Genomic DNA, 24,736 nt, shown 5'->3' with positions numbered 1-24,736 from the left:
AACTCCAATATCGTAACATTGTAACCATATATGATGAACAATAATTCTGAATTAGAGACAAATAATCCTCCCAACAATAAAGAAAAATATAAAAATCATAATAGACAAGCAACATACAGTGGAACCTTGATATACGAAAGTCCCTACTTACGAAAAATCCAAGTTACAAAAGCAAAGACGAAGATTTTTTTGCTTCTGTATACGAAAATAATTCAGGTTGCGAAAGGGTAAAGTCCGAGATTCGCCTGGACCACCGAAAACAATTTTAAAACTCGCACGCCGCCAACTGACTAGACTCGCCACCATCCTCCCGCTCTCCCATTGGTTCCTGATGCTAGTCACCGCCATAAGACCAAGCTCTCCTATTGGTCAGCATCTGTCCCATCATGCCTCTATGTAAAGGCGTTCCTTGACCATTTTTTGCGGCAGCGTTATCGTAAACACTGGAATTCGTTCGTTCACATATACAGGTGGCCCTCGGTTAGCGGCAGGGGTTCTGTTCCTGGCCGCTGACGCTAAGTGATTTTCGACGCTAAACGATTTTAAACCCTACGGCTGCTGCACACCTTCTTTCGAAACTAGACCAGTCAAAGGCGCCGTAATCCCACAATGGCGCAATAAGTAAAATTATATTTATGCAGTATAGTACTATAGAATTTACTGTACAGTACATTATAGCATTATAAATACTGTAAAGTGAAAAAAGCCTAGCTTTAGTCCTTTGGGTGTCTAGATTGTGTAAAGATATAATAAGGTTTATACAGTGTACAAGTAGATGTAGTGTTCATGTTACGATAATTCGTCTTACGATAGTCCGATTTTGTAGGAGACCAAATTACAATAGCCTAACTTTATCCATCTTCTAGTTACATAAGTTCAATAACAGCAGAAGAGAATGATGAAAGTATTGTTTTAACGTTATCACATTGCATGAACAAGTACAGCCGAATTGGATAACATCCATTTGGCTTGTATTTCAAACATCGTACTACAGTATACTATTACCGTGTTGTTATAAATGGCGTTTGTATAGTATAGAACTGAGGTATCTTAATGTAATAACTTTATTTGCTATAGATTAAAGATCAATATAGATAAAAGATTAATCAGGAAATATATTGTTAAATTTAAACCTAGTTATAACTGAAGCTGTGAAAACTGTTCAAGCTGCTAATGACTATTATCGTACATCGGCAACAAGGATAAAACTCCAGTAAACGTATGCCATCAAGCACAACTGTAGATAAAATTGAGATAAAATCATTTTATCAAAACTACTGTGCTTGAAAGAAAACATTTTACTGTTCGTTTCACGCCGATATAAGATAAATAACGTAAATTTTGTATTACGATGATATAAGGAGAATGGCGAACGGAATCACGTAGTTTTTTTATGCTATAAACATGGCGCCAACGTAATCTGTTAACGAAAATAAAAAAGTAGTTCACATTCACAACGAGACATATTCAATTCATATTTCCACGTAAAAACACGTTGTATAAGGAAAAATAACCTTGTCTCATATAAGTCAAGTGATTCTAGATATTCGTTTATGCTAACCAGAAGCAAGAGAATTTGCTCAGAATTGCGTTATGGCAAAACAAACTCGTATTCGCCATCAGCTGATTTCAAACCACATTGACCGCTTCCGCGGAATACTGGCTTAGGTTTGCCATAGTATTTTATAATACATATATACAATATAATTGGATACAGTGAAGTAATGTATAACTTTTTAAAGGATTTGTGGAAAAGATGCATAATTAATAAAATAACACCATGCATTTTTCGGAACAGTGGCGGACCAGAACGGACATGAAAAATCATCCCCCGACAACTTGGAGCGTAGTTACAAAGGCTGCCTTAATTTGTATCATATTTATGTACAAAAATAAAAATACCCTCTTTGTAATATATTTTCATACACATTTTAAACAAAACCATAAACATTTAAAAAGATCGACACATCGATCGATAAATTTGCACTCTTTTTAACTATATTTTCGGAAGAGCGGCAGACGGCGGCTTACAAGAACGAACATGAAAAAACATCGTATTTGATAACATGAAGGGCAGTTTCAAAAGCTGCCTTTTATCATATTTCTGCACAGAAATAAAAATACCCTATACGTAATACATTTTCATACACATTTTAATCATTAAAGCATGAACATTTATAAAATCGACACACCGATCGTGGCTCACAAGAAAGAACATGAAAAAATATTGTATTTGATAACGTGAAGGGCAGTTTCAAAAGCTGCCTTCGTATCATATTTCTGTGCAGAAATAAAAATACCCTTTACGTAATACATTTTCATACACATTTTAAACATAAAACCATGAACATTTATAAATCGACACATCCATAGCTAAATTTGCACTTTTGTAACTTGATATTTTTGGCATAGAACAGCGTCAGAGGCATATATTTTGCCCTAAAACCCTTCATAAAATTTGTTAATATAATTTGCATAATCTTTATGGTCTGAACGGCATTTCTACAAATGTATGAACTAGTTAGACAACAGCGCTAGCGGCACTGTTAACTAAAAATCGTGCCGTAAAAATACCTTAAAATGCCTTATTTTTTTAATGAATATTTTTGACGACCGCCGTAAAACCGATTCGCTGCCGAGTGATTGCGCCGTTAACCGCGGGCTGCCTGTATTTCATTTGTTAACGTAAATTCATGTTAGTGATTTCGCTTTCGTTGTACTGTAAGTTTTTTATCATGTTGTGTGTGAACTTAATTACTTAACGTTATTAGCCATGGGTTCCAAGAAAGTTGCTGAAGTTCACGGAAAGAAGAGGATGCTTTCTATGGAGAAGAAAGATGGAGATAATCAAGAAGTGTTAATGTTTTCTACCATTTGTTAATGTGTTTCGTAAAGTTTAGTGTTAAATGTTTTCTGCCATTTTTTAATGTGTTTCATAAAGTTAAGTGTTCATGTTTTTTGCCATTTGTCCTCCTCCTCTGTCACCACTTTTGGAGATCACCTCACTCGAAAGGTAAGGTTCTACATATTACTACATATGTACATACGTACAGCATTTCTTGTACCATGTATGGTAATACACTTTATTTATAGGTATGTACTACAATAAAGGTTATGTTAGCTATTGAATGGTCCAAATTGTATTTCATTGTTTATTGGTCAAAATAGCTTTATTATAAAATCTACTGTGGTGTTTTTGTAGGGCTTGGAACGAATCAGGCAATTTACATGTATAACTTAATTCGAGATACGAAAAAATCAGGTTACGAAGTCTACTTTGGAACGGATTAAATTCATATCCTGAGGCACCACTGTACATAAAACAAGGACCAAAAAGGAACAAAAATTACCGACTTAATCCCACATTGGTACATTTTGATGACCTCTTTGGATCAAATAACTGGTCAAGATTTCTAGTCTTCAAAGCTGACAACAAAATCTCAGCAGCGATACTAGAAAACAAATTACTTATATATCCAACACAGGACATGTAATGTAGACACATCAAGGATAATGAATGGCTTATCCAAGTAACCAATAAAAAGCAGTCCACTGCCTTTTTAAGTATAACAGAAATAAATAATATAAAAGTAACAATTACAAGCCATGAAACATGTAATTATGTACAGGGTACAGTCATCCTACCCAATAGCGAGCAGGAGCTTCCTTCAAAACAACTACTGCTAGACTCCTTAAAATTGAGATATAACAATATTCACGATCTAGAAATATACTCGATTTCAAGTAGGAAAGACAAGAATAAAAATATCAACATTGCCAAAATAAAATTTACAGGCCAAGACCTACCATTTAAAATAAATTCTTGGACAAAATAGTACTAGTTCGTCCTTTCGTTCCAAAACCACTACAATGTACACAGTGCTCAAGGTATGGACACATACAAAAATGCCATAATAAGGCATTATGTGCAGTCTGCGCATCAGATAACCATACCACTAATTGGAACTGTAATCACCCAAAATGTATTAATTGTGGCCTAGCCCATCATGCGAAATCTAAAGAATGCTCATTTTTACCAATACAACACAGAACTTCAGTTATTACTGAATAGGACAGGAATGTCAGTCATGGAAGCCAGACTCAAGCTAAAAGGAAGAGGAGTTGATAATCCATCCAAAAGCCCCACCTTTTCAAATGTAACTAAAAATCAAGACATCAGGCAGCACAATAACAAACAAGATAATATAAACATAGAAACTAAATTTCATACCAGTAATACTAAAACCCAAAATAAAAGTGATATTATACCAACCAATACCACTACTAACGTGGATGATTCAGTTATCCATGGAAAAGAACTTCCAGTGGAAGAGGAATTAAATGATAATAATAATCAAACTGACAAAAAGAAAAAAATACTGGAATGAACCCCACCTAAGGGAATAAAAGTGAATATTGAAAATTACAATCAATCCAAAGAAACTCCAACTAGACCAGGAGAACATTAAAAAAAATATATATACTAACCTCATCACAAGTGGAAATACACAATTACCCTCTATCTCAATCAAACATCCAACATCTGGACAGTAAAGAAACAATTAATCACTCTTTACAATTCCCATCAAATAATACTAATAAAAATCATACCATTAAACCAGACCAAATTATAACTATCACCCCCCCAACCATCAACAAGACCTAATATTCCATTAACAACAACAGCAAAAATAACCCCCAAACTGACAGTCCTTATCACTACAGGAAAGGACCAATAGAATTACAAAACCAGAAATTCCAAAAGCCCGATCAAATTCTTCTGAACAAATAATTAACATCACCAAACATGCTTCGTCTTGTGGGTGTAATGAGTGCTTCATAGGTACATATAACCAACCAACCAACCACCAGAACAGAGGACACAGTACGAAATTGTATAGACAATTTTATTAAATTAAGGAAATACCCTTTAACACACCAACATGAGAACTAATTATGTTCTGAATCCTTAAAATACAAAAAGGAAATCATAAAATAAAAAATAGACTTATTAATATTCAATTATGAAAAACAAACAACTGCTAAATCTAGTAACCAAAGTACAAATACAACAATTAAAAAACCACAAATAAATTTAAATACTTATAAACTACGAGACAAAGTAAAATCGACAATCAATTTACAGAATTTAACACCAATTCCTCCCAATAATGGAATATAAAATTATTCAATGGAATATAAATGGCCTCTTAACTCTACTACGTCTGGGTGAATTACAAAGAATCATACGAGACCACAACCCACTGTGCATATGTCTACAACATATAGAAAGTAACCCTACAAATAGCCAACACTATAAAATTGCCAGTTATTCACCAACTGACGGTGGAAAATTAGGCACAGCCATATACATTCATAATAGCATAGCATATGAACCTTTCAACATACCATCTATGCCATATCAAATAATAGCTATTAGACTGTATATGCTTGACAAAAGTAAAATCACTATTTGTAATTTATATAACTAACCAAATTTTGTGATTTTTATGAACTTATTAGTAAAAGTATACATGAACCCCTACTTATAGTAGGAGATTTTAATGCACATAATCCATTGCGGGATACTAATAACCCCACTGACATATCCAGAGCCAGCATAGAAAAAACTATAATGAAACACAACCTGTGTTGTCTCAATGAAAGTGAAGTTCCAATATATTTTTCAAATACACACCTAACCTTTTCCCCAATTGACATTTCATTATGTTCAAATGATGTAGCAGAGAAATTTGAATGGAATGTCCTAGACGATTCATACACAAGTGACCATTTCCCAATCATTCTGAACTACTTAAGTAATATTAAAATATTGCCACCTACAAGATATAATATCCAAAAAGCTAATTGGGATAAATATTTCCTATACACTCAAAACATACCACCATTCCCACATAACGAAGATCACAATACTACATGTGAATCCTTATCAAACTTCATAATAAATGCTGCAGATAAAGGCATTTCAAAAACCAAATCACATTCCACAAAATCCCCTGTCCCATGGTGGAATCCAACCTTAACAACCTTAAGTAAAATAAAACATATTGGGTTGCATTCTTAACAGACTCAAAACTCGCCTTAAATCACTCGGCAAAATGCCCTATAATATAAAAATTAAACAAAATAGTTATAACAAACATAACAATTAACCACATTAAACCACTACATAACAAATATACAGCCAAATTTAGAAAAACAGTAATAGCTGAAAAAATTGCATCATGTTAAGAATGTGTCTCAAACATATCTTCAAACACATCCACAAGGGATATCTGGCAGAAGATAAGGAAAATCAATGGAAAACATATAAAACCTCCAAGAAGTGCAATACATTTAAATGGAAAAATATACCATGATACTTATGAAATATCAAATATAATTGAAAAGCATTTTGAAAACACCGGTGCTTACTCTAGCTTAGATATACATTTTCAAAATATCAGAAAAAAAGAAAATATAATGCTCAATTTTGAAACTTTTGAAGACCTGGAATATAATTATATTTTCAACATGGATGAACTAGATAATGCCATCAACTCATGTCATCCCCCCGCACCAGGATATGACAAAATATCATTTGAAAAAATATCATTTGAAATTATAGAAAAATTAGCTCCTATAGCTAAATCATATTTATTAAAATTTTATAATAGTATCTGGCTAAAACTTGTCTTTCCTGATGAATGGAAACATGTCATAATAATTCCGATAAATAAACCAGGAAAGGATGCAAGTAATCCATCCAATTATAAACCAATATCCCTAACAAGCTGCCTATGCAAAATCTTTGAAAAAATGGTTAATGCACGATTAACGTATGTAATAACCAAAGAATCCATTTTAACACCAACACAATCAGGTTCAATAGCTGGCAGATCAACCCTAGATCCCTTAACACATTTCGAAGATCATATAAAAAAAAAAAAGCTTTGAACAAAAAAATTAACAGTAGCTATATTTTTTTTTATATAGAAAAAGCATACTATACAACATGGAAACAACATCATGCAAAAACTCCACTCCAAGGAACTAAGAGGCCATTTACCAATATTTATTAAGAACTTTTTAACAAAGAATTTTCCAGTAAAAGTAGAAAATTCCTACTCAGTAAGCTATAAACTGGAAGAAGGAATCCCTCAAGGTACTGTCTTGAGCTGTACATTGCTTTAGCAATTAATGACATTACTATAAATTTACTAAGTGGTGTAAAAAACAGTTTATATGTCTATGACTGTTATATACTATACAAGTAGCAATTTGAGACATGCTCAGAGAGTTCTCAATACTGCCATTTCAAATATATGTAGTTGGACAAATTCAGTTGTATTTAAATTTTCAACTGATAAAACAAAAGCAATCATCTTCTACAAAGACAAAAGATGGCTGAAGAACCAGACAATCAAACTTTGGCTTTATAGCACTGAAATACAATTTTGTACAAAAATCATATATCTAGGAGTGATGTTTGATCAACATTTAAATTGGAAAGAGCACATCAAATACATTAAAGCCAAGGGCTTCAAAGCCCTTGCCATATTGAAAAAGTTATCACACACTAATTGGGGTGCAAAGTGAGACATTTTATTAATGATATATAAGGCAACAGTCTTATTCATAATAGATTACTGCTGTCCAATATATTCATCCGCCTCAGAATCTGCATTAAAAACTCATGATACAGTGCACCATGAAGGTGTGAGATTGTGCACAGGAGCATTCCAATTGTCCCCAAGAAGCTCGCTTCTTGTAGAGGCAGGTGTATATTGCCCTTGAAACATCACCATAATTTGATAGCAATACGAAGAGGTCTTTCACTGCAAGCAGGATCATCTCCTGCAGCTGACTACTTTCAAAATTATAGTTTAGTGACGGAGGTTAATGGTATTAGCTCTCTCCCAAAAAGAGCTAAATACCTAATGAACTTACATAACATAAATCCAATTGTTCACCCATCAATAGAATTGTCACCGCCATGGATGTTAAAACAAATAAAGATATTTACCTCCCTGCCTTACCTGCTTAAAAAGCAAATGGCAAGTACAGAAATGTACCACCAACATGCTTTGGAACACATTAGAAGAAAAGGAGACAAATTCATGATATATAGAGGGCTCCAAAAATAATGTTGGAGTAGGAGCATCTGCATATTCGAAAATGTTAATCAAAAGAAGCCTACTTTAATATCATCAACAGTGCACCATGAAAGGGTGAGATTTGTGACAGGAGCATTCCAATTGACCCCAAGAAGCTCGCTTGTAGAGGCAGGTGTATTGCCCTTGAAACATCACCATAATTTGATAGCAATACGAAGAGGTCTTTCACTGCAAGCACGGATCATCTCCTGCAGCTGACTTCTTTCAAAATTATAGTTTAGTGACGGAGGTTAATAGTATTAGCTCTTTCCCAAAAAGAGCTAAATACTAATGAACTTACATAACATAAATCCAATTGTTCACCCATCAATAGAATTGTCACCGCCATGGATGTTAAAACAAATAAAGATATTTACCTCCCTGCCTTACCTGCTTAAAAAGCAAATGGCAAGTACAGAAATGTACCACCAACATGCTTTGGAACACATTAGAGAAAAGGAGACAAATTCATGATATATACAGAGGGCTCCAAAAATAATGTTGGAGTAGGAGCATCTGCATATTCGAAAAATGTTAATCAAAAGAAGCCTACCTTTAATATCATCAATATTTACTGCTGAAGTCATGGCCATACAAATGGCTCTTGATATGATATCTGAGGCAAAAGCAATTGTCTATTGTTTTCAGTGACTCATGTAGTGCTATAGATGCTATAAGACAGTACAGTGGACCTCCCGTATTCACATTCTCTGGATGTTCCGCGGGACCTCACTGATTCGCGGGATTTCTCTCGGCGGCCATGGTACTACCCTATTTATTTGCCATGGGGATTCACACCTATTTGCTGGATTTTTCCGCAAAAATAATGACTTAATTAGTGTGTGTTTTGATGTTATTTTCATGACTAAATACATTTTTATGGTACAAAAATGATTTACTAATTTTCAAATACTGATATTGATTAATACTGTATTTGTAAGTTCAATAAGATTAAATGATATCACATAAATATAGTAATTTCTCTCTCTCTCTCTCTCTCTCTCTCTCTCTCTCTCTCTCTCTCTCTCTCTCTCTCTCTCTCTCTCTCTCTCTCTCTCTCTCTCTCTCTCTCCTTCCTAGAGAGATGTATGGTTTTTTTGTATGATAAATAAATGATTTACTATTTTCAAATATTAATATTAATGTATACAGCAATAATATCAATTCATTAAAGAAAATACTAAAATTTGAAAAATTATATAAGAATGAAGGAAATCCCAGTCTTCTCTCTCTAACTCCAGGTATTAAATCTGTCAATTATCAAGTAATGGGACTAGGGGGAGGAGCTGTTGTGTTGTTGCCACCAAGTGTTCATGCAATTTCTCTCTCTCTCTCTCTCTCTCTCTCTCTCTCTCTCTCTCTCTCTCTCTCTCTCTCTCTCTCTCTCAATTTACTGAGACTCAAGAATTTTTATAGTACATGTACTATATGTTTTTAATACTTTCAAATAATAATAATAATAATATAACTGTAATTACAAAATTCATATTACGCAATAGTATTTTAAAGAAATACAATATAATCTATCCATTTCACTCTTTTAATTAAGGATAACTCCCCTCTCTCTTTTTGCCACACAAGATATGTATGTCATAGTGGTAACTCCCGCCCTCTTTTTCGCTGGAAGCGTTATAAGTATTTTCTTTGAGAATCTCTCTCTCTCTCTCTCTCTCTCTCTCTCTCTCTCTCTCTCTCTCTCTCTCTCTCTCTCTCTCTCTCTCTCTCTAATAATAATGATAAAGCTGTAATTACAAAATTTGTATGTGATAGTATTTAAAAGAGATAAAAATGACCTTCGATAACTCCCCTCTCTTACTGAGATGAGAGAATTTTTATGGTAGATGCATGTTTATGGATATTATCAAATAATAATACATTATAGTAATAATAATAATAATGATAATAATGGAGAAACAAATCCACAGTTATGTAAATGTACATATATTATAGTTTAAAAACAGCAAAGATAGCTTTTGGGAATCTGTACGGTTCCCCTTATCAATCTCAGAGATTGATAAGGGGAACCGTACAGATTCCCAAAAGCTATCTTAGCTGTTTTTAAACTAAAATATATGTACATTTACATAACTGGATTTGTTTCTCCATTTGAAGACTCGTGCTACTATGAGGGTTTTTTAATAAAAATAATAATAATCATAATAATAACTAATTTCAAAGGAAAATTCTTCCCTTCATCTTTTTCTGTATCAGTTTCCCTGCCTTCTCATAACTCCAGTGACGCTCGGTAAAAGCTGAGGAAGCTGTCAAACCGATGTCAAGTCAACGGTGCCATACAATGTGGGTCCAACGAATTTTAATGGTTTTATGTAATCTCTCTCTTCTCTCATCCTCCGTCATGCTCCTCGCTCCTCCGTCCTCGTCTCCACTCCTCTCATCTCTCTCTCTCTCTCTCTTACTGAAGAGGAGGAAATTTTTATTTTTATTTTACAATGTATGTAATAAGTTTATTATTAATATTTTCCAACAATAATACTATAATATGTATAATAATAATAATACTATAACTGTAATTACAAAATTCATTTGTGAGTACAGTGGTACCTCGAGATACGAAATTAATCCGTTCCGAGGCGCCCTTCATATCATGAGGTTTTCATATCTTGGACCACATTTTACATGTAAAATGGCTATCCGTTCCAAGCCCTCCAAAAAAAAAACACCCCAGTAAATGTTTCATAATAAAGCTAAATTGACCTATAAAAACAATGAAATACTACAACAAATTGGACCATTCTACCTAACTTAATAACGTAATGCTAATTACTGTAAATAAAGTGTATTAGTGTACATGGTATACAAGAAATACTGTACGTATGTAGTAAAATGTGGAAGCTTACCTTTCGAGTGAGGCTATCTCCGAAAGTGGCGGCAGAGGAGGAGGACAAACGGCAGATACGTACGTACACTTAACTTTACGAAACACAAAAAAATGTAAGGAACACTAAACTAAAATTTACGAAACGCAATAACAAAACTGTAACTTACTTAACTTTACAAAAAAACCTAAAATTGAAAATTTTTTTTCTTTTTCTTTGATTTTTAATTTTTTTTTTGTTTACTTTTTTATACTTTTTTTTTTAATACAAACTTTTCAACTTCATCACCACTTTCAACTTTCTGTTTTTTATCACTTGGTTCTTCCTTTTTGCTTACTCCTGCTAATGCTAAAGGCCTCTTTAAAAATTAACTATCCAAGGAAGATTGCTTGTGCCTACTTTTCACAATGTTCCTGAAACGACTCGGGCAAACATCATCGAACTGCGCAAGCATACAACCTGTTGTGAGCCTTTTTGGGGTGTCTTCTTCTTCTTTTTTTTTTTTTTTGTTTTTTTAACGATTGCACTTTATGAAAAGCAGCTAGAACATCCTTAATTTCTGCCATTGTCATAGGGTTGCCCTCCTCCTCCTCGCCGCTGCTAGAGAACTCCTCTTGAACGACGTTATGTTGCATGGCCTCCAACTCCTTCAGGTCATCTGTCGTAAGCTGCTCTTGGTGCTCCTCGAGAAGGTCGTTGATGTCGTCCTCGTCGACGACCAGCCCCATGGACTTGCCGAGTGCAACGATTTCGTCAAGATCTGGTTGCAAAACAGTTTCAGGATCGTCAACTGTTTCTGAATCTGCAGCACCAGCTTTGCCCACGTCAAATCCCTCGAAGTCTCAGGCAGATACGGCATCAGGCCAGAGTTTCCTCCACGAGGAATTCAAGGTTCCCCTCGAAACCTCCTGCCAAGCTTGGTCGATGAGTCGGATGCATATGACGATGTCGAAATGCTCCTTCCAAAATTCACACAAGGTGAGGTTTGTGGTATCGGTGATGTCGAAACATCTCTTGAGAAGATGTTTCGTGTACAGCTTCTTAAAGTTCGATATCACTTGCTGGTCCATGGGCTGGAGGAGAGGGGTGGTGTTAGGCGGAAGGGTAAAAGAATCTTGATATGAAAGGAATACTCCGCTAGGATATCTTCCTCGAGGCCAGGGGAGGTGGGGAGGGGCATTGTCCAACACCAGCAGACATTTCAGGGGGAGGCGCTTCTCTTCCAAGAATTTCTTCACTGTCGGGCCGAAACACAGATTTACCCACTCCGTGAACAAAAGCATCGTTACCCAGGCTTTTGCATTAGCCCTCCACATCACTGGAAGCTTCTCCTTAAGCACTTTGTGGGCCTTGAAGGCTCGAGGAGTCTCGGAATGATACATCAGTAGGGGCTTCACCTTGCAATCCCCACTGGCGTTGGAACAAAGTGCGAGCGTAAGCCTGTCTTTCATAGGCTTGTGCCAGGGTAGCTTCTTCTCTTCCTCTGTGATGTACGTCCGACGAGGCATTTTTTTCCAAAAAAGGCCAGTCTCATCTCAGTTGAAGACTTGCTGAGAACTTTAGCCTTCCTTGGTCATCATCTCGTCAAACGTCTTTTTAAAGGCTTCGGCCGCTTTCATGTCCGAGCTGGCAGCCTTCCCATGCTGCACCACCGAATGGATGCCAGTCCGTTTACAAAATTTCTCGAACCACCCATGTGAAGCCTTGAACTCTGGTGTTGGCGTTGAAGTCCCTTCCCCTCTGTCGTCTTCGCCTGGGCAATCAAATCGCCGAAAATAGCACTGGCCTTGTGGGAGATTGCTGTCTCCGTTATCGTATTGCCAGCGATTTCTTTGTCTTTTATCCAGACAAGAAGCAGCCGTTCCATCTCGTAGGGCATGTGGGTTCTCTTGCTGGACAAAATAGTGATGCCCTTGGAAGGTGTAGCTGCTTTGATGACATCCTTCTGCTTAAGGATGGTGCCTATTGTCGACGGATTTCGCCCGTATTCCTTGGGGATCACTCTCAATTGCATTCCAGCTTCATACTTCTTGACACGATAAAGTACGTATACTGCAACGAAATTACTAACGAATTTACGTTACTAAACGAAATCGTTAGACCGAATGAATACCGCGTGCGTCACGATAACGATGCGTCTGGAGTGGCCGAGGCAGGCCGCTACGTACATAGATGCCTCATGGGAGGGAGGCTGACTAATAGGAGAGAAGGATCTCATGGCAGTGACTAGCATCAGGAACCAATGGGAGAGAGCAGGAGGATGGTGGCGAGTCTACTCAGTTTCAAAATTGTTATCGGTGGTTCGGGTGAATCTCGGACTTTACAGAAACCTTTCGTATCTTGAAAACTTTTCGTATGTAGAGCCATTAAATTTTTCGTATTAGCTTTCATATCTCGAGCTTTTCGTATCTCGAGGCACCACTGTATCTTAAATTCTCTTCTCTCTCTCTCTCTCTCTCGCTCTCTCTCCTCTCTCTCTCTCTCTCTCTATCTCTCCTTCTGCTTCTCTCTCTCTCTCTCTCTCTTCTCTTCTCTCTCTTTCTCTTAAAAGAATTGATATACAGACATACATAATTGTTCAGTCCTCTCTTTCTCTCTTCTCTGGAAAAAATATATGTATTTATCATAAGGAGTTATTCTCTCTCTCTCTCTCTCTCTCTCTCTCTCTCTCTCTCTCTCTCTCTCTCTCTCTCTCTCTCTTATTGGCTGTTTATATATTTCTAATGGTAAAATGTTTAAGATAACTTTGAAATTATATTAATAATACCTATCAATGGTGAATTTGATGTAGGATGAAACTTTAAGTATACATTTGGTATTTGAACTTTCAAGATAGGGAGATATAGGCATTTTTAGAAGGGAGTTCTAACTATTCGCGGGTTTCAGCTATTCAATAGTACAATAAATACAAATAAAAATTCATCAACTCCTCCAATAAGGATTATCAATAGAAATATGTTGGATTCCAGCACATTTGGGAATAAAAGGAAATGAAAATGCACTCGGCTGCCAAATTAGACTTATCCTTCCAACAATTACACATGCCCCAGTGTCAGACTGGATAACATCTGTCAAACCATTGATATACCAAGATTGGAAAAGAGAATGGGCCTTAGTGCCAACCACAAATAAACAAGGACACACAAGATTCTCGCATGGTCACTTGATGTCAACACCACATGCTGACCCAATAAAGTGTAATAGATGTCAAACGCCCATGACAGTGCAGCAGTTACTTGTTGAATGCCCAAATTCAACCCAACAAAGATCAATTTATCTACGCAATTCAAAAATGAAAAGTATTCTGGCTGAAAGCAAAGATTTTTCAATTAACAACATCATACATTTTTTAAATAAGACAGTTTTCTTAAATAGTCTTAAATTTTTTTTCATTTTATTTATTTAGTATTTTTTCCTCCTTTTCCTTCTCAGGATTAATTCCTGAGAACCAGCCCGAGAAGAGTCTATTTAAGACTCAGAGGTCTGGAAAAACTAAGCCCTATTAATAATTAATAATCAACACCTCAGAAAGAAGCTTCATGTTTAGTAAGTGTTCCCTACCTTCTGTTAAATTATCATTTCCAGGTTAGCACACCCATGGGGAAGTACCCTACTGAGGCCACATGACAGGTTGATGTGCATATTTCTTTAATATTTTCACATCTGGTTTCTGCTACCATGTAATTTTGTCAATTATTTTTCTTCTACTTGTAATTCAGTTTACTATTTATTATATATTTCTCCTCGCCACGAGAATTGTGTTCTCTCAAGGTTTTGTTACTCGGCAACACAGTCAAACGAAAAGTAATCTAAACTGTTGAAATTGCAATCTTTTTGCTACTGGTAGGGAAGATTCTATTTTTACAACAATAGCTTATTCACTACTTTCTATATGTATGAATATTGTTTTTAATGGTAATACAAGAAATCAAGTGAAAATGACATCATTTGTCTTCTGATTTTTGTACAATACAGTCATATATTATATTTAGTAGGCCAGGCTAAAATATATACAGTATTAGAACAACCATAGACTGGGAAAACTTTCATGTTGGCCAGTTTAGAAAAAACACTTCCACAGTAAATTGAAACCAAGTATTTCCAAGACACTTGAAAATATGCTGGTTTTATGGGCCTTGTCTAGCAATAAAATCAGCAATTTTTGGTGCCGATATGTGCCAGTAATCTGATATTGTTGCCGATACATACCTAACAGAGGCTCCAATAACTGAAAATTGACACAGATACAACACCAACAATCAGCAAGTTTCAGTTGATAATTACAATTACGTATAACACGCACAATATCATAACATGTAAGGATCTATAATTAGTAAAAATTCTGAGTACATACAGGCAGTTATTGGTGATCCTGTTTTACGGTGCTTATGTACCAACAATAATAACTGAATTTTTAGGGCCAATACCTGCTTATTGGTGCTGATCCTGAGTTAACAGTGGTGCTAATAATCAGCTGTCGGCGCTATTATTGCCAATTTTTGGTTATTGTCACGCCATCAGGAACAGAACCCCCACCAATAACTGGGGCCTGTATATTTATTGTACTGAGATGGGGAGATGCAGTACCTTTCAGTGAGTTATGCATATGTTTTTTTATGCTGCTTTGTGTTTTAGTGTGCAAAATTATAAATATAGCTGACATACAGTTGTAAAGCATAAAAACTAAAACAGCAATCCCTGGTTATATTTGAGCAGATATATAAAAAAACATAATGAGATGGGAATGTGCAGTACATTCTCCCATGAAATCTTAAGTCACATGGATCTCCCTGTATCTGGTACTGAAGTACTAGTGTTGCCATAAGTCATTTATGGCCCAAACAAGAGATTTGAACATAATTCCCATAAAATTTGTTCAAACTCTATGGTGCAAAATATTATCCGCGCCAGAGGCAAACCGGATCAGACTAAATTAGAGCTGCTATTATGCCACACTCAGTGATGCCCAGCCAGTAAGGGTTAAACACTTACCAATATCAGGGAATATATGTTTAAGGGTGTAAAGTACATTTTCAGTATTTTAACATGAGACCAGAAAAAAATAAAGCCTAATGCATATTTGTACACTTAACACCAATTTAGCACATTCACACACCAAAGCCAATGAAAATTTTGTCTTCTGAAGAATCTAAAATTGCCTTATTCCCTGTGAAATGTGCTTTTTGTAATTACTAATTCAAAGATGTTTTAAATAGAATATGAATCACATGAACCGTAGAGGCTGGTTTGTAATGTAGCCGTTTTTCCTAAATATTTCTTGTTTTTCTTATTGTGGGAACTTTTTGAGTGTGGCGAGTGCTTGAAAAAATCTTTGCCTGATGTATTTTGAGATAAGAATACATTCAGAGATGGAATTTTTATTGCAGGTTGATATACAGAGTAAACAAAAACTCTAAGTGCTAAATTCAGCTGAGGTTTGTTTACAAATTCAGTGGTAACATGAAACAGGATAGTCCATTACTTTTCAAATTTAGAAGTTTGTACTGCTTTTTATGCCTTTCATGGCACAGTGGCGATGGTACTATGTAAACCATTCAAAGCAAAATTTAAAGACAAGCAAAAAGGGGATAAATCTTTCCAATATGCTAGTCATAGATTTTCTAAGCTTTGAAATGGAGACCAGGAAGTGAGTTGATGTATAAGTGTGAGGGTAACAATGGTGCCAAGAAGTTAAAGCTATCACATATGTGTATGGACCTACATGAAGGATTAGTTTGTGAGTTAAGGACTAAACGAGTTGTGGTTTTCACTATCATATGTTTATAACGAGTAGACTAATCTGCAAGAGGACTTGAATCAAGCACTGATGGACTGGCATAAGGGTTTGTAGTGAATATTAACCCTTTCACCGCCAACCTATATTTCACCATCTCACTCCTCACCACCAGCCCGTTTTTTAGCTGTAATTTTCAGAGCTTGAAATTATTTTTTTTTAAGACTGCTGTCGTGTCCTTATTTTTTATTTTATGTGTCTCGTTCTAGTCTCACTTTTTTGGTAATAGATTGAACTTTGTTATATACAATGATATATATATTATATATATATACTATTTCTCTAAGCCTTTAGAAACGTATGGAAACCGGCTAAGAAACACACCTACTAAAAGTCATATTCTTTTTACTTAGTAAGCGAGCGAAAATTGCGCATAGCAAAAGATTTTTTTTTAGATGGCTGTAGCTTCAACATTATTTACACTATATCGGTCATCCTGTCACAAACTGCTCGTAATTGACGGGGGCCTAAGATTCTCTTTCCTTTTGTATTTATCTACTAGTCTATGAAACAAGTTGGTGTCTTTTGTGTTTTTTGGTTGGGAGGGGTAGAGGGGGCAACAGGGTGTGAGGTTATGGGTGATGGAAAGTTCAAACTACACATAACTTTGCCTTTTGGAACCTTTTCCAAGACTCCTTACGGCATTTTGGAACAACTGACATAAAGAAAAATCTTTCTTTAACAAATTCTGAAAATTTCAGCAAAATCAATACACAAATAACGGAGCTAGAAGCGCGAATGTACCATGATATCACAGGGCAACTTGGCAATTTTTAAGTGTAAAAAGTCTCTGATAATTTTGGGAAAGATTGTTGGTGTGGATGGGCTGGGGGCACTCGCCAAGCGAGGGAACCTCAAAGTGCTAATTAGTGATTTATGGCCAATTTTTATTTAACCATATATGTCTGTGGACATTTGGTACATCCCATGGCGGTGAGGGGTGAGATTTTTGTGGACGTACGGTGCTTCCTTTGGCAGTGGAAGGGTTAATGTTTTAAAAGTTATCTTTTTTATATTTTATCAAAATTCATTCTCTTCAGTGGTGCGAATAGCCTATTTTTTATTATATTGTTTAAAGTAAGTTTTTGGATGCACTATAATAAGTGTTTATTTTCCAGTACATTGTGAAAAACAAGCTAGTGGTACCCATAGTTAGCGTTATGTTTGGCGTGGCCTGCAGCGAAGGTGAAGACGAGAATTATATAGGTTTTCTTGGGGGAGAGGAAGGGGAAGGCGGCAGTCCTGTGCATGCTGCTGCTCAAACCCTAGATGCTTGTGCACTTCATCTTCCCCCTGATAAGCTCTTGCCTTGCCTCATGTCTCATGTAGAACCAGCTCTGAAAAGTGGCAACCCACATCAGGTGAGTTCTCACTCTTTTGTGTTTTTGTTTTAGCTCAATTTTCATCTTGTGATTACAAAGGTAATTTAATTTAGTCTTATCAAATGATTACTGATTATTACCCTTAATTCTACCAGTTTTTGTATAACAAGCCATACTAATTGATTTAACAAGTCATTTGCAGTTGAGTTGGACATTTCATTTGGTTATAATATGTAGAAATTTATACTGTATTTATTTTATAGGTAAAAGGTGCTTATCTTGCCTTGGCAATGGTAGCTGAAGGATGTTCAGACACCTTGCGGCTCAAGCACCTTCATCCACTTCTCCAGTGCATTTGTCATGGCATTACAAATGAAAACCAGGTAACAAACTTTTAGATACTTTTTGCTGTCATAGACTTTTTACATCAGCTTTATCCATAGTGGATTCAGATGTAAAGTGAGGTCTCTCAACCCATGTCTAGATCTTGATTTCCTCTAGTAATTTTGTTTACATTATTCAGTTCCTTATTTCTGACCAATGTGATCCAAACTTCCCCAGTAGCTGAACTAAGTAAAACTAGAAAGAATGGGAGCAAATGGTTGTCATAACCCTGTTTCTGCAGGTTTAGAAATATTTTCAATCATCAGGTCCAACTTTTTTTCCCCAAAGCCTGAAGACCCATACTCGTGACAGACGTAACTGGCATTTAAATAGTCTTTAAATATGTTAGATTTGTGAACAAAACCCATGTTAAATAACTTTTATTTTTTTTTAAATAGATTTTAATCAATTATCGGACTCAAAAATGCACAACTGGATTTTTTCAACAGATAACCAGTAAAGAACTGATGATCAAGACCCTGGAATTCTGGTGATTTGAAAGGGCTGTCTTTTTATGATATTTTGGGCATGAAGTACTGTATTCTTATTTTAGTAAAGCAGATAATTGTTTTAAAATAGTTTTACTGTTGGCATTGATAAAATTAATGTTTCTGTTTCTGATGGGAAAACAGAAAATGTAGTTATTGATTTTGTTAATTATCTTTCTGGTGCTATATTACTTATGTAAAAAAGTCTTGTGTAAAAAAACAAGTGTTGCGTTGTAGTTTCATTAATTTTATTGCTTTTATTTCAGTTAATCCGTAATAGTGCTTTGTTTGCTCTTGGACAATTTGCTGAACATCTCCAACCTGACATCAGCAAATACCATGCTGAATTGCTCCCTGTTCTCTTTAATTACCTGACACAGGTAGGTATTTGGCTTTTGTAAGGTGTATATGGAATGTTATGAATGAATGGTTTGGTAATTATTTTAATGTCTAAGTGTGAAGTATAAATTAGTTTAAGCTAAGTACTGTGTTGAATTGTTGTTTGCTGTATATTCAAATTACTCAGGTGCAGGTAGTAATATGGGGTCTGTTACTTATCAGAAAGGCCAGACTCCCACTGTGTGTTGAAGCTAAGGTGCTGCTGTATTTGTTGTTCAGACAGTCATTTATTTCACGTCTTGCAGACTTGTGTAATAGTCCGCAGTGGAGGGAGTGATCCACCTGGAGTCGATCGAATGTTTTATGCACTTGAAATGTTTTGTGAGAATTTGGAAGGCGAATTACTCCCACATTTACCAGCATTGATGGAGAGGCTGTTTGCTGTTTTAGGTGCACCTACTTCAGTTCATATGAAGGAACTGGCCATAAGTGCGATAGGAGCTACAGGTGAGTAGGATGTTGCAACTCTATTTTTTTTAGTTTTAAATTTACTTCATGTCAGGAGGTTTATGTTACCAACAAAGTAGGTATTGTTAGTTTTCAGGAGATAGGAAAGTTTAAAGAAAATCAGTGGGAGTAAGACAGGGCATTGTTACAGGTTTAATATAATGGGGTTTAAAATTTTTATTTAAATGTAGTGGGCATTCATAGTATTTTTTGAGTAGGTTAAGGTTGTCAGATTTTGGTATCAGTGTCAGACATTGCCTTAAGAAAAGATTAGATTTAGTTCATAGTGAAGCAGCCACATATGTTGGTTTCAGTAATGAAGCCACCACAATATGCTGAACAGTCAAATACAAGCATTGAGAATACATCAAACCATCCCTTTTCTCTGTCCAGTGGTCCCCCGTAATCCCAGGGGATGTGTACCAGACCCCCCTGTGAATAGTTAGAATCCGCAAATAGTTGGAACCCCTATGAAAATGCTGAAAACAGCCTATTTCGTTAGTTAAAACTCAAGAAAACCCACTGAACTTGGTTTTTTTAATAGTTTTATCACAAAAAGTGCATTTTATGATGAAATTGATAAAAAAAAAACTAGAATTTCTGGGCAAGGAATTGTAAAGTTGAGCTATCAAAAGATGTGGCATGTACATCTAAGGTTTGTAGCGCTCATAAACGACTGTCCCAATTCCAAGAAATAGAAGTAAAATCCATTTTGGGACTAATCTAATAAATAAGTACGTATATGTATATGAAAATAGTGCATCACTTTACATTAATGATAGGTAATATATTTCAAGATGCTTGAAACCATCCTCATTCACTAAACTCGGTACAGCACAAGAAAATGTCCTTATTACTAGCGTTGGATTAATAGAAATGAAATTGTAATGTACAGGCGGCCCACGGTTAACGGCACAATAGCTTAGCGGCAAATCGGTTTTATGGCTGTCGTAAAAAAAAATTCAGTTAAAAAATAAGGTATTTTCAGGTATTTTTACAGCACAATTTTCGGTTAACAGTGCCGCTAGCACCGTTATGTCTAACGAGTACCTACATTTGTAGAAATACCGTTCAGACCATAAAGGTTATGCAAATTATATTAAAAATTTTTATGAAGGTAATACATAGGTATTTAGGTAAAATATATGCCTCTGGCGCTGTTCTATGCTGAAAATATTGAGTTAAATAAGTGCAAATTTAGCTATGGATGTGTCGATTTATAAATGTTTATGCTTTTATGTTTAAAATGTGTATGAAAATATATTATGTATACAGTATTTTTATTTTTGCACAGAAATATGATCCAAAGGCAGCTTTTGAAAGTGCCCTTCACATTATCAAAGAGTGTGTTTTTTCATGTTCGGTCTTGTGAGCCACCGCTTCCGAAAATATCGAATTAAAAAAAGTACAAATTTAGCTACCGATGTGTCAGTTTTATAAATGTTCATGGTTTTATGTTTAAAATGTGTATGAAAATGTATTATGTATAGGGAATTTTTATTTCTGCACAGAAATATGATACAAAGGCAGCTTTTGAAAGTGCCGTTCACGTTATCAAATAGGATGTTTTTTCATGTTCATTCTTGTGAGCCACCGCCTGCTGCTCTTCCAAAAATATAGAGTTAAAAGAAGTGCAAATTTAGCGGTTGGTGTGTCGATTTTATAAATGGTCATGCTTTTCTGTTTAAAATGTGTTTGAAAATATATTACATATGAGATATTTTTATTTTAGTACATAAATATGATACAAATTAGGCAGCTTTTGTAACTGCCCTCCACGTTATTAGAGGATGTTTTTTCATGTTCGTTCATGTCCGCTGCTGTTCAGAAAAATGCATTTGCAAAGACTTCACGTGGTTATATTTTATTAATTTATGAGCTAATTATAACTCATTTTGTTAGTGAAACTTGAGCTTTTTGTTATAATGAAACTTCAGCTTTTTGTTATAAGTTTTCATGTATTTATGTTTGAAATGTGTATGAAAAATGTATTACAGGATATTTGTTTTAATTTATGTACTTAAATATGATATGTCCATTTGAGGACTTTGTAACAGCCCTTCACGCGAAGAAGACAATAGGTTGTTCAGTTGCGCCCGAATAATAAAATTTTAATTTATATAATTTGAATCACGTTTTTATAACATTACATTTACAATTGTTGCATAAATTGGTTTTATAAGAGAAAACTCACGTATACATTCGATTTTGCAACACCGCAATTTGTTTGTTTTCCATGGGATAAAAGTACAAAGTTTAACTGTGCAACTCGGTCGATTTTTTGCATTGTTAATCGAGCAAAAGATTGAGGTACGACCGTACGAGCTCGAGATGCCGCTGCTACATAGATGGCATAGTGATGAAAATTAAGATAAGAACAGAAGAAGAAGTAAATATGCATCTTTTCCATAAATCTTTAAAAAAGTTATACATTACTTCACTGTATCCAAAATATTGTATGTACCAAACAAAAACTTCTTTCAGTTTTCTTCTGAAGATTGAAAAAGAAACCCACAAAATCACTTTGTAACTTGTTTACTTCTTAGAATTTACATTTAGTTTTACTCCACACTTGAGTACTTTCAGGCCCTGTCTGTGGCCCATTCTCAAGAGATGTTTGGGATGTTAGCCTGGGTCAAATGGTAGTATCAAGTTAAATTTAATAGAGAGGAAAACCGTAATGTATAAGTGTACATGAATGGAGCTTGCCTATTATTTCTTCTTAAGAAAATTCTGGCTGTACCATGAAAATATGGCCTATAATTCCATATAGGCCAAAGTAGCATAAATGGAGTATCATTGCCATGTACTTGCTTTTTAGTACAAGGCATTTCTAAATTGTGTAAACATAAAAGTAGGCTCCCTAAATCATGTTTTTCTGCTAGTGAGTAACCCACTTATTGCTTTCCTGTACCATTCAGATGCATTCAAATAACCTTGCACACTTAACTCACCCTCCCACCTAAATCATTATTCCAGCCATACTTATGAATGGTGGAGTTGTGATCATACTAACTGAATTCGTACATTAATAAATTTCTCTCTTCATACAAACCCATCAGTATCTCCTTGACTCACCTCCAGACTTTATGATAAACGTTGAGGATGGTGGTTAGATCATGTAATGCCATTTGTCAGTTAACCATCAAGTTGAAGTGAAATTTTTCATTTTCAGCAAATGCAGCGAAGGAACACATGGTACCCTATTTCCAGCAAATTATTGAGATGCTCAAAGGATATCTAACTCAGGATCAAAAGGATGAAACAATGTCACTTCAAGTTCAGTCTATTGGTGAGTTTTAATGCAAGCCATTCTTTTGTTAATGATGTTATCCAACATTATTTAGTTTGTTGTACACTTGTATGTGAATTTAAGGATATAATGTTTTATTTTGTAAATAGTTATTGTTCATATATGAAACAAACCTTCAGTCTTAACATAAGGGTAATCTTCTAGCGTCGGCGGGAAATCCGGTAAAATGAATAAAAAACTTTTGTAATCCAGGAACTATTGGCATCTGTGCTTGCTCAGGGGTTATCTGGGAGTTCCTTACTGTCTTCAAGAGAGGACATGATTATTCCTATCTCTTTAAAGCCAGTTTAGTTTGTCCATTTTCTTTTCTCTGGGTGTGGTCAGTGTGTGATCTTGTAGATTTGTATAAGTTGTGAGAGAACATGGAGGGTTTTGCCTCACCAACGAAGCTTTATTTGGGATCTGGCAAGTAAGAAAGAGAATGCCCTGGAGTAAGAAGGTTTCCTTGTTTGTGATTTTTAACTTCAGTGTCTACGGATCCTCGCTCGCCATCCAGTAGGTGCAGAGAAAACGTATGTACAATTTACTAATCCATGTTCAATTTGTTGTTGTTGGTCGGTGAAACAATGGAAAAAGTTTTATGAAAAGGGTTAGTACAAGAGAAAGGAGACTCTGCCATCTTTGGATGACCAAGTATCTTCAGCTAAATTTGTTCCAACTATGCATGATGCTGTTCCATATGTTTCGTCATCTGTATTTGATGCTTCCCATACCCCTGTGGTTTCTTCTAATGATTCATTGTTTTGAGGCCTAATAATGCTCCTTCCTTCACTGTGGGGGTAGCATTGCCATTGTCATATGTTTCAGCCCCTGATATGCACAGGATGGAGCGGATGTGGGCGGTGTTAGGCCTATCAGGGGTACCAACCTTGGATGGGTTGTTTTCTTACTATATGAAGTCACACTTCCCTCTGGGTCATCCGTCTATGAGTGTACCTCATCCCCTTGATCTGTAGTTGATCTGTAGTTATGGGGGCAAACACTACGACAGCTGCAGCAGTGTATAGTGGTCCCCCCGTATTCACAGGGGATGCGCACCAGATCCCCCTGCAAATGGTTGGAACCCCTGGTTTTTTTTAATAGTTTTACCACAAAAAGTGCATTTTTTGATGAAATTGATTTAAAAAAAAAACAGGAAATGAAATCCGCAAATGTGTGAGTCCGCAAATCCAGAGAACGCTAATACAGGTGGTCCACTGTATATGATTCCAACGTCACAGAGTTTAGAAATTAACCTTGCACCCCCCCTGCAGGGATTCCACCAGTATCTACGCAGTTTCTTCCATCAGGCACGGGAACGTCACAGCCAGCTCCCTCAGTTACATCACAATCTAACATGGCATACACCATGATGTCACAGCGTACTTCCACTCTCACATCTTCGGTGTCGATGGATGCAACTACGATTTCATACTCGGTAGCATTGACATTTATGGAGAAATTACAAGCTTTGGCAGAGAAGATAGACAGATCAAGAAGAAAAAACTTGAATCATCTTTGTCTTCTTGTTCTTCTTCGTCTAGTTAGCGTCATCGAAAGATTCAGTGATGTCAGTGCATGCACCAGTCAGGTGTTGGAGGATAAGGGACTTCATGG

General features: G+C 35.7%; 1 protein-coding gene across 2 annotated transcripts in view; it reads left to right on the top strand.

The window, feature by feature from the left end:
- LOC135206649 (importin-4-like) overlaps nt 1-24,736 on the top strand; it is an 87,879-nt gene that overhangs the window by 28,295 nt on the left and 34,848 nt on the right. For both annotated transcript variants that reach the window (XM_064238002.1, XM_064238003.1), the window contains exons 7-11: nt 17,906-18,148; nt 18,373-18,492; nt 19,248-19,361; nt 19,626-19,827; nt 23,003-23,119. In XM_064238002.1, the coding sequence (XP_064094072.1) occupies nt 17,906-18,148; nt 18,373-18,492; nt 19,248-19,361; nt 19,626-19,827; nt 23,003-23,119 (796 nt within the window). The remainder of the gene's footprint in view (nt 1-17,905; nt 18,149-18,372; nt 18,493-19,247; nt 19,362-19,625; nt 19,828-23,002; nt 23,120-24,736) is intronic.

Source organism: Macrobrachium nipponense, chromosome 31 (assembly GCF_015104395.2).
Source record: "Macrobrachium nipponense isolate FS-2020 chromosome 31, ASM1510439v2, whole genome shotgun sequence".
NCBI lineage: Eukaryota > Metazoa > Arthropoda > Malacostraca > Decapoda > Palaemonidae > Macrobrachium > Macrobrachium nipponense.
This window is presented reverse-complemented; position numbering and strand designations above follow the sequence as displayed.